General features: G+C 54.9%; 2 protein-coding genes across 2 annotated transcripts; both read left to right on the top strand.

Annotated features, from left to right (window-relative positions):
* The first annotated feature begins 8,533 nt into the window (after positions 1-8,533).
* ZNRD2 (zinc ribbon domain containing 2) lies at positions 8,534-10,250 on the top strand. The gene is made up of 4 exons (XM_007986216.3): positions 8,534-8,659; positions 8,753-8,904; positions 9,035-9,119; positions 9,873-10,250. Exons 1-4 carry the CDS (start codon positions 8,641-8,643, stop codon positions 10,214-10,216), a joined length of 600 nt encoding a protein of 199 aa, XP_007984407.1. The 5' UTR covers positions 8,534-8,640; the 3' UTR covers positions 10,217-10,250.
* Positions 10,251-10,362: 112 nt separating this feature from the next.
* Positions 10,363-12,665, top strand: FAM89B (family with sequence similarity 89 member B). Its single transcript, XM_007986315.3, has 2 exons — positions 10,363-11,447; positions 11,829-12,665. Exons 1-2 carry the CDS (start codon positions 11,157-11,159, stop codon positions 12,105-12,107), a joined length of 570 nt encoding a protein of 189 aa, XP_007984506.1. The 5' UTR covers positions 10,363-11,156; the 3' UTR covers positions 12,108-12,665.
* Positions 12,666-14,413: the final 1,748 nt, after the last annotated feature.

Below are 14,413 nucleotides of genomic sequence, written 5' to 3'. Positions count from 1 at the left end.
TTCCCGGGTTCAAGCAATTCTCATGCCTCAGCATCCCCAATTAGTTGGGACTACAGGGTCATGCCACCATACCTGTGTTTTTCCCTGGTACTCCACAAAATCTGAAGCATTCTTCTTTGTGGATTTGTTGACTTGCTTATTGTTCATCTTGCCACCCTCTGAGGGAGGGACAACCTTGTCTCCAGATCTCAGAACAAGGCTTGGCACAGAGAGGGTGCTGAAGTTTGTTGATTGACTACACAGAGAGGCCACGAGAGTGCCTGCCATCTACCATGCACTCTACACTGTGGGGCCACATCCTCCTCCCAGCGACCCTGCAAAGGGGAAACCAAGGCTCTGATGATGAAACAACTAGACTAGGCCGGGTGCGGTGGCTCCCGCCTGTAATCCTAGCACTTTGGGAGGCTGAGGCAGGCGGATCACGAGATCAGGAGATCAAGACCATCCTGGCTAATACGGTGAAACTCCGTCTCTACTACTAAAAAAAAAACCCAAAAAAACAAAAAAAGTAGCCAGGCATGGTGGTGGGCACCTGTAGTCCCAGCTACTCGGGAGGCTGAGGCTAGAGAATGGCGTGAACCCAGGAGGCGGGGCTAACAGTGAGCCAAAATAGCACCACTGCACTCCAGCCTGGGCGACAGAGCGAGACTCTGTGTCAAAAAACAAAAACAAGAAAGCAAACAAAAAGCAACTAGACTCAGGTCACCTGGTGATTGAACCGAAGCCTGCCTGATCCAGAACCTATATATACAATGATCCTGGGGAGAGGAATGGGAGGTGTCCCGAAGGCGTCAGGAGACCTGACATTTGTTCACAAATGTCCTGAAGATAGGTAGGTAGGACCCTGAGGGCAACGAGGGGCTTTGCTGGAATGGGACAAGGAGGAGGCATAGGACCCAGGCCCAGGGAATGTTCAGGCTGCTCAAATGTTCTTGAGGTTCTTGGGTTTTTGAAGCCCAGAGAAGAAATGGGACTTGACTGAGGTTACACAACCAGCCATTAGCAGAGCCAGAACCTGAACTCAGGGCTCCTGATGCCGTGCTAAGGGATTGGCTGGACAGGGTGACAGCAGCTGCATGATGAAAGTTCTGTCTCAGGAGGCAGCATCGCAATGGTTGTTTTCTAGCATGAGATCATACTGGCTGTGTCACGCATCAGCTAAGTGAACTGGGAAAATCCTTCAACTTCTCTATGCCTCAGTCCTCGACCCCCTACCCCTCCTTTTTTTTTTTTTTTTTTTTTTTTTTAGAGACAGTCTCTCTATATTGCCCAGTCAATATAGAGTCAAACTCTTGGCCTCAAGTAATCCTCCCCATTCAGCCTTCTGAGTAGCTGAGATTATAGGCACATGACCCTGCACCTGGCTTTCCTCATTTTTTTTTTTTTTTTTTTTTTTTTTGAGACGGAGTCTCACTCTGTCGCCCAGGCTGGAGTGCAGTGGCCGGATCTCAGCTCACTGCAAGCTCCGCCTCCCGCGTTTACGCCATTCTCCTGCCTCAGCCTCCCGAGTAGCTGGGACTACAGGCACCCGCCACCTCGCCCGGCTAGTTTTTTGTATTTTTAGTAGAGACGGGGTTTCACCGTGTTAGCCAAGATGGTCTCGATCTCCTGACCTCGTGATCCGCCCGTCTCGGCCTCCCAAAGTGCTGGGATTACAGGGTTGAGCCACCGCGCCCGGCCGGCTTTCCTCATTTTTAAACAGGGAATGAGGCCAGTCTCAGTGGCTCATGCCTGTAATCCCAGCACTTGGGAGACCGAGGCGAGCAGATTGCTTGAGGCCAGGAGTTCCAGACCGGCCTGGCCAACATGGTGAAACCCTGTCTCTGCTAAAAATACAAAAAATTAGCCAGGTGTGGTGGCGCATGCCTGTATTCCAGCTACTTGGGAGGCTGAGGCATGGGAATCGCTTGAACCCAGGAGGCAGAGGCTGCAGTGAGCCGAGATGGCGCCACTGCACTCCAGCCTGGGTGATAGAGTGGGGCTCTGTCTCAAAAAATAAAAGTAAAAAAATAAAAAAAATTGGCCAGGCACAGCGGCTCACGCCTGTAATCCTAGCACTTTGGGAGGCCGAGGCGGATGGATCACGAGGTCAGGAGATTGAGACCATTCTGACCAACATTAAAAATGCAAAAATTAGCCGTATGTGGTGGCACGCACCTTAGTCCTCGGGAGACTGAGGCAGGAGAATCTCTTGAACCTGGGAGGCAGAGGTTGCAGTGAGCCAAGATTGCGCCACTGCACTCCAGCCTGGTGACAGAGCAAGACGCCTTCTCAAAAAAAAAAAAAAAAAAAAAAAAAAAAAAAAAAAAAAAAATCAACAGATTAACAGGGAAGTTGGGGCATGGTGGCTCACACCTGTCATCCCAGCACTTTGGGAGGCCAAGGCGAGTGGATCACTTGAGGTCAGGAGTTCGAGACCAGCCTGGCCAACATGGTGAAACTCCATCTGCCAAAAATACAAAAATTAGCCAGACGTGGTGGTACATGCCTGTAATCCCAGCTACTGAGGAGGTAGAGGTTGCAGTGAGCCAAGATTGTGCCACTGCACTCCAGCCTGGGTGATAGAACGAGACTCTCTCTCAAAATAAAAATAAAAATAAGCAGGGAATCAGTGGGCTGATATTTATGAGGCCCTTAGCAGATGCCTGCCACATAGTAAGCACTCAGGATATGTGAGACCTTTTCATCATTGTCTGCATCTGCAAGCCAAGATGGGCAGGGTGGCGAGAGATGGGCTGCTGATGGGGAGGAGGAAAGCTACTGTGCCATGAGGGCTGTGTATCAGGTGCTGTGCCGCCTCTACGTGTTGTCCTTCTGAGTTCTGAATGTCTTTGGGAAGAAAGAAATGGCTCTTGGGGAGGGGGTGGGTGGGTAGAAGGCAAGGGGGCCACACTCATCAGTTTTATTTTTTTTTTTAATTTTTTTATTTATTTATTTATTTATTTTTTTTTTTTTGAGACGGAGTCTCGCTCTGTCGCCCAGGCTGGAGTGCAGTGGCCGGATCTCAGCTCACTGCAAGCTCCGCCTCCCGGGTTTACGCCATTCTCCTGCCTCAGCCTCCCGAGTAGCTGGGACTACAGGCACCCGCCACCTCGCCCGGCTAGTTTTTTGTATTTTTTTTTTTTTTTTTTTTAGCAGAGGCGGGGTTTCACCGAGTTAGCCAGGATGGTCTCGAGCTCCTGACCTCGTGATCCGCCCGTCTCGGCCTCCCAAAGTGCTGGGATTACAGGCTTGAGCCACCGCGCCCGGCCCAGTTTTATTTTTTTTTGAGACAGAGTCTCACTCTGTTGCCAGGCTGGAGTGCAATGGCACAATCTCAGCTCACTGCAACCTCCACTTCCTGGGTTCAAGCGACTCTTGTGCCTCGGCCTCCTGAGTAGCTACGATTATAGGCAGCCACCACCACCACTCCCAGCTAATTTTTGTATTTTTAGTAGATATGGGGTTTCAGCACGTTGGTCAGGCTGATCTTGAACTCCTGGCCTCAGGTGATCTGCCTGCCTTATCCTCCCAAAGTGTGGGATTACAGACATGAACCACTGCGCCCGGCCTCGCTCATCAGTTTTGAAGATGAGGGATGGAAGTGATGAAGGCCTGGAGGGGGCAATGTTGCCCTAATGCATCTCTCTCCAAAGACACTTTACTGAAAGTGGCTGTTATTAAACCCCTCTGATGTGCCACTTACTGTGAGTAGTAAAACGATGGACACTGAGAGTTGGGATTGGAAATGAAATGAAACTATCTTCACACTTGATAAATAGGGTGCTCTTCTGCCCTGCCACTCTTCCCTGCTTTTTGAGCACAGGAGAAATCTACTGGTAAGAGCTCAGGCTCAAGAGGTACACTGGCTGCCACCTGCCACTCCCAACTGGGTGACTGTGAATACATCTCTTACTACTCCAGGCCTCAGCCTCCTCATTTGCAAATTGGGAATGATAATAAGACCCAGCTGCCAGTGTTGTCCTAAGGAATAAGTGAAATACTTCATAAACAGCTCTTAACACAGTGCCTGGCCCAAAGAAAATACACACACCAAGTTGAGTGTGATTATTTTTATTGCTGTATCATCCAGCCACTTCCTGTTTCACAGACATGTCAAGGTGATTCACATTGCAGTGAAAAACAAAACAAAACAAAAAGAATAGCTGACCCCTTTTCAGTGCCTGTGTGAATATACAAATGATGTGAGTTATGTTTTTCAGAGGCACAGCAATGTGGCATAGGCAACTTGTTGCCATGTAAACCATCCCCACGAAATCAGCCAGCCCAGGGAGAGCTATAATTGAGCTGTGTGTGACTGAGCTGCCGTGGCGTGCACTATCACCCAGAAAAGAGCCTAACTACAGCCATGTCATCAGTGCCACAAGGAGGGACCAATTTGGACTGGCTCACATGAAGGTGTGATTCCCTTCCCCCTTCCCGTCCCCTCCCGCTCCTCCTTTCCCTCCTTTCCCTCCCCTGACTGCATGCTCTGTTGCCCAGGCTGGAGTGCAGTGGCAGGATCTCCACTCACTGCAACCTCCGCCTCCTGGTTCAAGCGATTCTCCTGTCTCAGCCTCACAAGTAGCTGGAACTACAGGCTCGCACCACCATGCCCAGCTAGTTTTTGTATTTTTAGTAGAGACGGGGTTTCACCACGTTGGCCAGGCTGGTCTCAAACTCCTGACCTCAAGTGATCTGCCCATCTTGACCTCCCAAAGTGCTGGGATTACAGTTGTGAGCCACCATGCCTGGCCGAAGGTGTGGTACATTCTGTTGGCAAGGGAAGGGTGTGAAAGAGTCCAAGCCCACTGTTCCATAGACACTGGCCTGTCCACTGCGACTGCTGCGAATAGGTTTTACCACCAACACCTGTAAGCACCTTCTATGTCAAAGACTATGAAGCATCTGAGATCTTATCCAATTTGCAAGCTGCCAAGGTAGCCCGTCAGGTTCAAGGATGCTGGCAAAATACAAGAGAGTCCTGGGTCAGAGACAAAGGACTTCATCACTGTGCAGCAAACAGCATGAGCACCAGCACATTTCCGTCAGTTCCTTTTCACCCTAAGTCCCATGGAGGTGATGCTCATGGGCTCAGGTTAGTGCGGACACACAGAGTGAACTGCATTGTGGGAAAGGACCCTAAGCTTAGGAAACTCAAAGCCAGTAAGCATGGCTGTCCTTTGCTCTGGAGGGAGACACCAACTCCATCTTCCATGGCTGTTCCCTGGATAAACATCTTTGAAGCTGGGCGCAGTGGCTCACGCCTGTAATCCTACCACTTTGGGAGGCTGAGGTGGGCAGATCACCTGAAGTCGGGAGCTTGAGATCAGTCTGGCCAACATGGTGAAATCCCGTCTCTGCTACTGCTACGGCTACTGCTACTAAATTAAAAAATTGGCCGGGCACAGTGGCTCACGCCTGTAATCCCAACACTTTGGGAGGCCAAGACGGGCAGCTCATGAGGTCAGGAGATCGAGACCATCCTGGCTAACACGGTAAAATCCTGTCTCTACTAAAAATGCAAAAAACAAATTAGCTGGACGGCCAGGTGTGGTGGCTCACGCCTGTAATCCCAGCACTTTGGGAGGCTGAGGAGGGTGGATCACAAGGTCAGGAGATCGAGACCATTCTGGCTAACACAGTGAAACCTTGTCTCTACTAAAAATACAAAAAATTAGCCAGGCATGGTGGCAGGTGCCTGTAGTCACAGCTACTTGGGAGGTTGAGGCAGGAGAATGTTGTGAACCCGGGAGGTGGAGCTTGCAGTGAGTCAAGATTACACCACTGCACTCCAGCCTGGATGACAGAGTGAGACTCCATTTCAAAAAGAAAGAAAGAAAAAAAAAAAGTAGCCAGGTGTGGTGGTGCATGCCTGTAATCCCACTCAGGTGGGTGAGGCACAAGAAATCGCTTAAACCTGGAGGGTAGAGGTGACAGTGAGCCAAGATCACACCACTTGGTTGGGTGACAGAGCAAGACTCCATCTCAAAAAACAAACAAGCACCAAACAGGCATAAGTGGCCCCATTTTTGTTTTGAGTCAGGGTCTTGCTCTATCACCCAAGTTGCAGTGCAGAAGCCAGATCATGGCTTACTGCAGTCTGGATCTCCTGGGCTGGGAGCAATCCTCCCACTCAGCCTCCTGAGTAGCTGGGACTACAAGTGCATGCCACTGCACCCGCTAATTAAAAAAATATATATATATTTTTTAGAGATGGGGTCTTACTATGCTGTCCAGGCTGGTCTCAAGCAATCCTCTTACATGTCCTCCCAGAATGCTGGGATTATAGGCATGAGCCACCGCACCTGGTCTACTGTCCCTGTTTTACAGATGAGAAATTGAAGTCCAGAGTGATTAAGTAAATTACTCCAGGTGATATAGTAAATAGCAGATCCAGGATCAAACCCAGTCCTGCCTCATTCCAGTTCTGTGTCTTGTCTACCCTACAGTGGAACTTAAGATGGTGAGGGGCCCTGAGAGGAGAAAAGTGACAAGAATCTTCTTGAGCAGTGAGAGAAGAGGGATGCAGGGAGGATGGGAGATGTGTGTGCATCTCTGTATGTGTTGTCTGGATGTGGGGGGCCAAGGCCAGATTTGTAGGACCCTGGAGACCATAACAAGGACTTTGGATTTTGTCTAAGTATGATGGGGAGATGCCAGATTTTTTAAAAATTTTTTTGAGACAGAGTCTCACTCTGTTGCCCAGGCTGGAGTGTAGTCGTGTGCTCTCGGCTCACTTCTGCCTCCCGGTTCAAGCAATTCTCCTGCCTCAGCCTCCCAAGTAGCTGGGATTACAGGTGCCTGCCACCACACCTGGCTAATTTTTGTATTTTTAGTAGAGACAGGGTTTCACTATGTTGGCCAGGCTGGTCTCGAACTCCTGAACTCAAGTGATCTGCCTGCCTCGGCCTCCAAAGTGCTGGGGTTACAGGCGTGAGCCACCATTCCCAGCCACCAGATGGTTTTTAGTACAAGAATGACACTGTATTTTAAAAGAATTATTCAGTTTCCTGCTTATATGGGGATAATACCCCATATAAGGTTATCATGAGGAGTAAATTGGAGAGATTAAGTGAGAGGACTCATATAAGGGTCTTTGTAGGTGCGAGGCAGAATAGACAGTTGAGTGGATATCGGCCATAATGGTAACATAGTCGGCGCACTGAGGAATTCAGGGTAGGGCTGGGAGCTGGAGACAGTAATAACCTGGGGGTCTGTGCGTCCAAGAGATGGTATAGAGATAGTTCCACTAGTCAGCCTAAGTCTGGGTGCACTTCACTGTAATCCCAGCACTTTGGGAGGCTGAGGTGGGAGGATCAGTTGAGTCCAGGAGTTGGAGACCAGCGAAACCCAATCGCTACAAAAAATACAAACAAAACAAAACACAAAAAACGGTGGCTCTAGTGCCTGATATAAACGACTTGGGGTACAGGCCCTAAGTCAGGTACGCTGCTGCCCAAGAGCCTGACTGGTAGATGGAGATGCGAAAGGGGCACAGGGCTCTCTAGGTAAGCAGGAGGCAGCAAGAATGACAGTTCCAGGGGTTTTACGTGGAAGGAAGAGGAGGCCAGGAGGAGGGGACTTCAGGTCAGATTGAGGAGGCATGTGCCATCCGGAGGAGGAGACTGTCGATGTAATTATGAAAGTCCAAGTCCTGGCTGCTTTTCCACTGCCCTGGTGTACAACCTCAGGCCCTGCAGACTGCACATCTGAGGACCCCTGCCTGCCCTGTCTGGCTTCTCTGAATCTAATAAGGGAGAGGATGCATATGGAAAAAGAACACGGAACAGAGAGAGAGAGAGAAAAAAAAAGCACCAAGGTCCAAGTTCAGAGAGCCCTGGTAATTTTAACTTGCAACTCACCTAAGAAGAGCCTAACGGTCGCAAGAGTATGTAGGAAGGCCCCAACCCGACCCTGCCCAGTACATAGCACCCAAGGGCGGCTGGAAGCGCAATGCGCGTGCCGAGTACAGCGCTATTCAGTCCGCAGGCTTTTTGAGGATTTCAATTTCAAAGAAGGGTCGGTTTCGGGGCCGACTTTGCTTCAGTCCCAGGCCTCGGGAGGCAGCGGGGAGACAGACTGGGACACCAAGCATGCAGAAGGGGAGGGGTCTTGAAATAGACGGAATGCGAGAAGGCTCCCCTCCTGGCCAGCCTTGCTGGGCGAAGTGAGAAGCACTGAGGCCTGAGGAGGCTCCACGAATGCGCAAAGGGCCGCTCGCTGTGATTACTCGGGTGGCGATGGTCGTGATGATGCCGCTGCCCCGCCTGCGCCGAAAGGGAAACCCCAGGGGAGGCGGAGGCCAGCGGGGATTTCTCAAGCCAGGTGGTCCCCTTCATCCACGACGGACAGGAAGGGCGACCTCCCGAGGCCACTTTCAGGTCTTGCGACCGGAGCAGAGCTACCACGGAGACGCTCCTCCCGAGGCCTCACGCGTCGGAAGGTTCTGTCCCCTGGATTCCGGCTGACTGACGCGTCCCCAGGGCAGGTTCTCGGTAGCAGCCGACACGCCCCACTCCGGGCACAGCGAGATCTGAGGACCACGCTGAGGCGTCATTTCCGCCCTGATTCGCGGCCGCTATAGAAGGGGCGGAGCCGTAGCGGAGGGCGCGCCGCTTGGACGTCATTTCCGGTGAGCCCGGCAGCGACAACGGCAACATGGCCCTGAACGGAGCCGGTGAGGACTTGGGTGGCAGGGGCTTGTGGCTGTGAGGTACGGGAGGCAGCCCGCTCCGGCAAGACCCCCAGTCCCTATGCTTCTCTTCCCCAGAAGTCGACGACTTCTCCTGGGAGCCCCCGACTGAGGCAGAGACGAAGGTGCTGCAGGCGCGACGGGAGCGGCAAGATCGCATCTCCCGGCTCATGGGCGACTATCTACTGCGCGGTTACCGCATGCTGGGCGAGACGTGCGCGGACTGCGGGGTGAGGCGAGACTCGGGCGAGTGAGCAGGGATGGGTCTGCGGGTCAGGCCACTCAGCTCTTCCTCAGTCCTCCCCTCTGGACCCCATCGCTGGCGTCTCATTCCGGCCCCATGTGCTTTTTGGTCCGTAGACGATTCTCCTCCAAGACAAACAGCGGAAAATCTACTGCGTGGCTTGTCAGGAACTCGACTCAGACGTGGATAAAGATAATCCCGGTGAGGGTAAAAAATAATCCGGGAGAGGGGCCGGATGTGCTTAGGGGGGAAGCGTGGTAAGTGGTGATAGAGGGGCCGGGCGCGGTGGCTCAAGCCTGTAATCCCAGCACTTTGGGAGGCCGAGATGGGCGGATCACGAGGTCAGGAGATCAAGACCATCCTGGCGAACACAGTGAAACCCCGTCTCTACTAAAAAATACAAAAACCTAGCCGGGCGAGGTGGCGGGCGCCTGTAGTCCCAGCTACTCGGGAGGCTGAGGCAGGAGAATGGCGTGAACCCGGGAGGCGGAGCTTGCAGTGAGCCGAGATCCGGTCACTGTACTCCAGCCTGGGCGGCAGAGCGAGACTCCGTCTCAAAAAAAAAAAAAAAAAAAAAAAAAAAAAAAAAAAAAAAGTGGTGATAGAGGGCCGAGAACAGTAGGCCTGGGGGGCGACAGTGGAGTCTCTGGGTGGGGCAGAGGTAAAATGGTTTCTCCGTTAGGCTCTAAAGAGGACCATTAACTCAGTAAGAGAACTAAGCACCTCCTGTGTGCCAGCCACTGCGCGAGAGTCTGAGCTTAATCAGGCCCAGTACTGATGGAGAGTTGAAGCTAAGGCATAAATGTGATACAAAGTAGAAAGTGGATGAAGTGCCTTATAGAGGGACAGGGAAAACACCTCAAGCACAGAAAGAGCAGAGCAGGAAAGGAGATGGCTCACGGCTGAGGTGGGCCAGGCATCCTGACCATTCTACCCACTTTCTCCTCTTTTTAGCTCTGAATGCCCAGGCTGCCCTCTCCCAAGCTCGGGAGCACCAGCTGGCCTCTACCTCAGAGCTCCCCTTGGGCTCTCGACCTGTGCCGCAGCCCCCAGTACCTCGTCCGGAGCACTGTGAGGGAGCTGCAGCAGGACTCAAGGCAGCCCAGGGGCCACCCACTCCTGCTGTGCCTCCAAATACAGATGCCATGGCCTGCACAGAGACAGCCCTCTTGCAGAAGCTGACCTGGGCCTCTGCTGAACTGGGCTCTAGCACCTCCCTGGAGACTAGCATCCAGCTGTGTGGCCTTATCCGCGCATGTGCGGAGGCCCTGCGCAGCCTGCAGCAGCTGCAGCACTAAGAGAAGCCCCTGAGAAAAACCCTCTAGAAAAACAGCTGTTCCTCTGTGTGGTTTGTTCTTTTCCTGGTTCCGAGTGTGCATGCCAGCCCCAGCTCCACTCACGTTTTTCCTACTTTTGGCCTCTCACCTCTCCACTCTCTGCTCTCCCTGACGCCCTGAGATGAGTTGAACTTGTTTCTGCTCAGTTTCTCGTCAGGATGCGGGAGTAGGTAGAGGACTATGTGATGCACCTTTTCTAAGGAAGAGGTGATAGCCTTTTCAAAGGTAGCAGCCAGAGGGGTGGACCCTAGCCTTGTGTCTGGCAGCACATCTGCAGTTTCTCTGCCATGCGGTGCCCATTCCCCACCTGGAAGTGAGATTTTGGGTTCCAATCCCCTTGATAGATTCCGCTCCTTTCCCTGAGCATCCTGACCCTATCAGCCTATTCCATCTCATGGCCACCCCAGGTACTCAGCGACAGGAGTTTGTGGTGACCTCAGCGTCAGGTGGCACGTTAGGCACCAACTGTGGACTTGCCAGTCTCCTGATTCCACTGTTAGGATCATTTTCCTTGGGAGGGTAATGGGCAGAACACAGTGTGTGGGGGCGGGGCGCGGCGGGCAGACGGGGTAGCGAAAAGAACCGCGAAGAAACCACGCCTGCCCCCTTCGGCCTTTTCCCCCCTCCGCCGCATTTTTCCATCTCCCCTTGAGTGAGTGGGTGCCCCGCTGTCTTTTTCTCAGCTTTACGCGACGTGGTCCCACAGCCGTTGCCTTTTTAAGAGAGGCCCGGCCCATGCGGAGGGGGTGGGGCAGAGGCGGAGTCTGAGGAGCTGGGGAAGGAACAAAGCGCGGCCTGCGGGCGGCGGCTGGGCTCCGGCGGGGCCGCGGGGTGCGGGGCCTGCGGGCAGCGTCCTGGGCGGAGTGTTGGGGAGAAGGAGGTGGCATCGCCGTCGGTGGCCATGAACGGGCTGCCCTCGGCAGAGGCGCCGGGCGGGGCAAGCTGCGCCTTGGCCGGGCTCCCACCGCTGCCGCGCGGCCTCAGCGGCCTCCTTAATGCGAGCGGGGGCTCGTGGCGGGAGCTGGAGCGCGTCTACAGCCAGCGCAGCCGCATCCACGACGAGCTGAGCCGCGCCGCCCGCGCACCGGACGGGCCCCGCCACGCCGCCGGCGCCGCCAACGCGGGACCCGCAGTCGGCCCGCGTCGTCCTGTCAACCTCGACTCGGCGCTGGCCGCGCTGCGCAAGGAGATGGTAAGTGGGTGGGTGCCGGGCCAGCTGGGCGGGGGGCTGATGCGGAACGCAGGGGACTGGGACAGGCGGCCTGGGTCTCAGGACTTGCAGGCACCAGTTGGGTTCCAAGGGTTATGGTAACAATAATTAGTGATAGTTAAAAATTATGGCAGTAGTTACCATATATTTTCAAATGATCTGCTGATGTTACTTCATTTCATCCTGCTAAATGGATAATAACCCCATTTTTTGGGTCGTGACTAAAGTTGCACTGCCAAACAAAAAAAAAACTTTGTTTAGGAAGGTGCGGGGAAGATGGGCTGGGGCCCACTGTTCCAGGGGGCAGGAGCTGGGCTGGGGTGGCCTAGACCCCAACTCCAGCCCACCCTCAGTTGTCTGCAGGTGGGGCTGCGGCAGTTGGACATGTCCCTGTTGTGCCAGCTGTGGGGCCTGTATGAGTCAATCCAGGACTACAAACACCTGTGTCAAGACCTGAGCTTCTGTCAGGACCTGTCATCCTCCCTCCATTCGGACAGCTCCTACCCACCGGATGCGGGCCTGTCTGACGATGAGGAGCCTCCCGATGCCAGCCTGCCTCCTGACCCGCCACCCCTCACTGTGCCCCAGACGCACAATGCCCGTGACCAGTGGCTGCAGGATGCCTTCCACATCAGCCTCTGAAGAGCTGGGGGGCAGGGGGCACGCACCCATGCAAAAGGCTCAGAAACTCCCCCTCTGGCAAGCCCTCAGACTGCGGAGCCTGCGCCTTCCCCCATACCACCTCACCTCACAGGAGGGCCAGGCATGTATTCCTCAGAGGCGAAACTGCCAAACCCTTTCTCTTGTCTTGGGTTGACTGGCACTGGGGCGGGTACCTAGGGTACAGCCTCTGCCCATGGTACTGGGCCTCCACTTCTTCCACATGTGTGCACCCCCAGCTTGGCCAACCCTCAGCCTTGCAGTGGGGCCCGAAGAAGCATCTTCCCCTCCCATTGGCATCTCTGGGATTGGGATGAGTGCCTCGCTCCCATCTCCTCCTCACCTTTTGTTGCTATCGGCAGCTGCTGGCTCAGGGGCATCCCACCTCCGGGCTCTGGGTTCCTCTGCCCTGGAAGGGCTCCAGGACCCGTCCCAATACCCACCCATGGCCAGGAGGGCCAAGGCCCCGTGCTGGATATTTAAATTTAGGGGCCGGCCTCCAGGGCGCGTAGATAAATAAATACTCTCAGCGTCGTTGTACTCTGCCTGGCTGGCTCTGGGGCGGGAAGACCGCGGCGTTCTGGCAGGTGCGTCCCCGCGCTCTGCCGGCGGGTGGCGCCCGAAACCCCCGAGTGAGAAGGTCCTGCCGTCCCGCCCGGGCGGGGCTGGGGGCGCTCCCGGCTAGCCGAGCTTGGCTGCGGTCGGTCGAGTCACTTCCCCTCTCTCGCCCGCGACCTCCGAGTCCTCCTCCCAGTTCGCTTCGGGCTTTCCCTGCCGGCCGGGAAGGAAGGAGAAGGAGCCGCCCACCTTGAGGAGGGAAACTTTCCACCCCGCGCGGGGCGGGGTTGGGGCGGCGCAGGAAATGGGTGGCCGGAGTCGGCTGAGCAAGGGGCCCCGGCGGGGGCGGGGGAGGCGCCTCCTGGAACGGTTTGGGAGCTCACAACCCGCGGGTGGGAGGGAGGGGCGGCAGAGGCAGAGCGGTGTGAAGTCGCGGCACCTCGGGCTTTCCCAGAGGCCAGGCGTGAGAATCCGCGGCGATGAAGGTTGATGGGGTCCCAGGGACCCGTATTCCCCGCTTAGTCTATGAAGAAACGCCGGCTCTCCCCACAGCACTAGCGGTCTTTACAGTTATCTGTTAAAGGTTTCTTCTCAGGAAACCGGGGACCCACACCGCTGGGACTGGGAACCAAACCCAGGTGTCAAGCCCACCGGAAGAAGTCAGCACGTTCGGAGACAGTGGGTACTCAGCCCCGCACACGCGCACACGACACCCCACAACCTCCTGAAAAGAGGCGAAGCCGCACACCGAGGAGTGTGGTGCCTCCTGGAGATGCAGCCCAGCTGGCAGTCCTGGCACTCTGACATCCCGTTAAACCAAGTAGCTGTCACGCACCGGGCTCCTGTTCATTCACACACCTTGCAGAGCAGTGGGAGGGAGCAAACTGACCTGTTGCCCCAGGGCAGCTGACACCTGCATAGGCTCATTACCATGCAGGGCGGGTGGGTAAGCGATAAAGGCTCTAATCTAGGGGTTCACAGAGCCGCTAACGCCCCAGGCAGGCTTTCGTGGGGAGGGAGAGTAAACACACACAGAAATGACAAGTTTTCCCCATCCATGATAGCGCATCCCATTTAGTAAGGTACAGCAAAATCAGCCAGGCTTTCTGCTAAATGCTTTCTGAGGTTCGTGCTCTCAGTGATTCCGTAAAAGGCGGAACTATAATTATCCCCATTTAATAGACATTGAAACTGAGGCTCAGAGTGTTAGCGCTTTGCCCAAGGTCACACTTGGTTGGAAGTCAGTTGTGAATCTGCAGCTACTTGTCGGGGTTTGGGATTATCTTCCCACTCGACAGCAGTCAGGTTCTGAGGTTGGGCCCCCGAGGTTAGTCCTGACTCGACGCCTTCCTGCTCTGGTTAAGACGTGGGTGGCTGCACCATGGAGTAGAGGAGAGCTGGTCCTCGCCCAGATTCACAGTATGACTGAGCAAGTCCCTTCCCCTTTCTGGGTCTCAGTTTTCCCAGCCCGTGAAAGGGGGCCAGCAGTACATACCTCCCAGGGCTGCGGACAGGAAGGGAGGTGGCCCGGGTAGCGCTCTCTAGGGTGGCACGAAGTTGCTGGTTGCCCTCTCTCGGGGTCCACGCAGCCTCTGCGCGCCCCGAGGGGGCACTGTGGTCGGGTGACACCCCCTCCAAGTCCCCCCCCGGCCCCCGCTCCTGCTCTCTCTCCCGGGTCGCTGCGCGAGGCCCCGGAAGCCGGGTCGCCCCGCCCCCCGCGCTCCTGCCCC

This window comes from Chlorocebus sabaeus, chromosome 1, assembly GCF_047675955.1.
Source record: "Chlorocebus sabaeus isolate Y175 chromosome 1, mChlSab1.0.hap1, whole genome shotgun sequence".
Classification (NCBI taxonomy): domain Eukaryota; kingdom Metazoa; phylum Chordata; class Mammalia; order Primates; family Cercopithecidae; genus Chlorocebus; species Chlorocebus sabaeus.
The sequence above is the reverse complement of the archived record's forward strand: the minus strand, read 5'-3'. Positions and strand labels throughout refer to the sequence as shown.

Coding starts and splice junctions, on each gene's coding strand:
- FAM89B (XM_007986315.3), top strand. CDS start 11,157: ATGAACGGGCTGCCCTCGGCAGAGGCGCCGGGCGGGGCAAGCTGCGCC. Junction 11,448..11,828: donor CCGCGCTGCGCAAGGAGATG/GTAAGTGGGTGG, acceptor AGTTGTCTGCAG/GTGGGGCTGCGGCAGTTGGA.
- ZNRD2 (XM_007986216.3), top strand. Junction 8,905..9,034: donor AGACGTGCGCGGACTGCGGG/GTGAGGCGAGAC, acceptor TTTGGTCCGTAG/ACGATTCTCCTCCAAGACAA. Junction 9,120..9,872: donor CGTGGATAAAGATAATCCCG/GTGAGGGTAAAA, acceptor TCCTCTTTTTAG/CTCTGAATGCCCAGGCTGCC.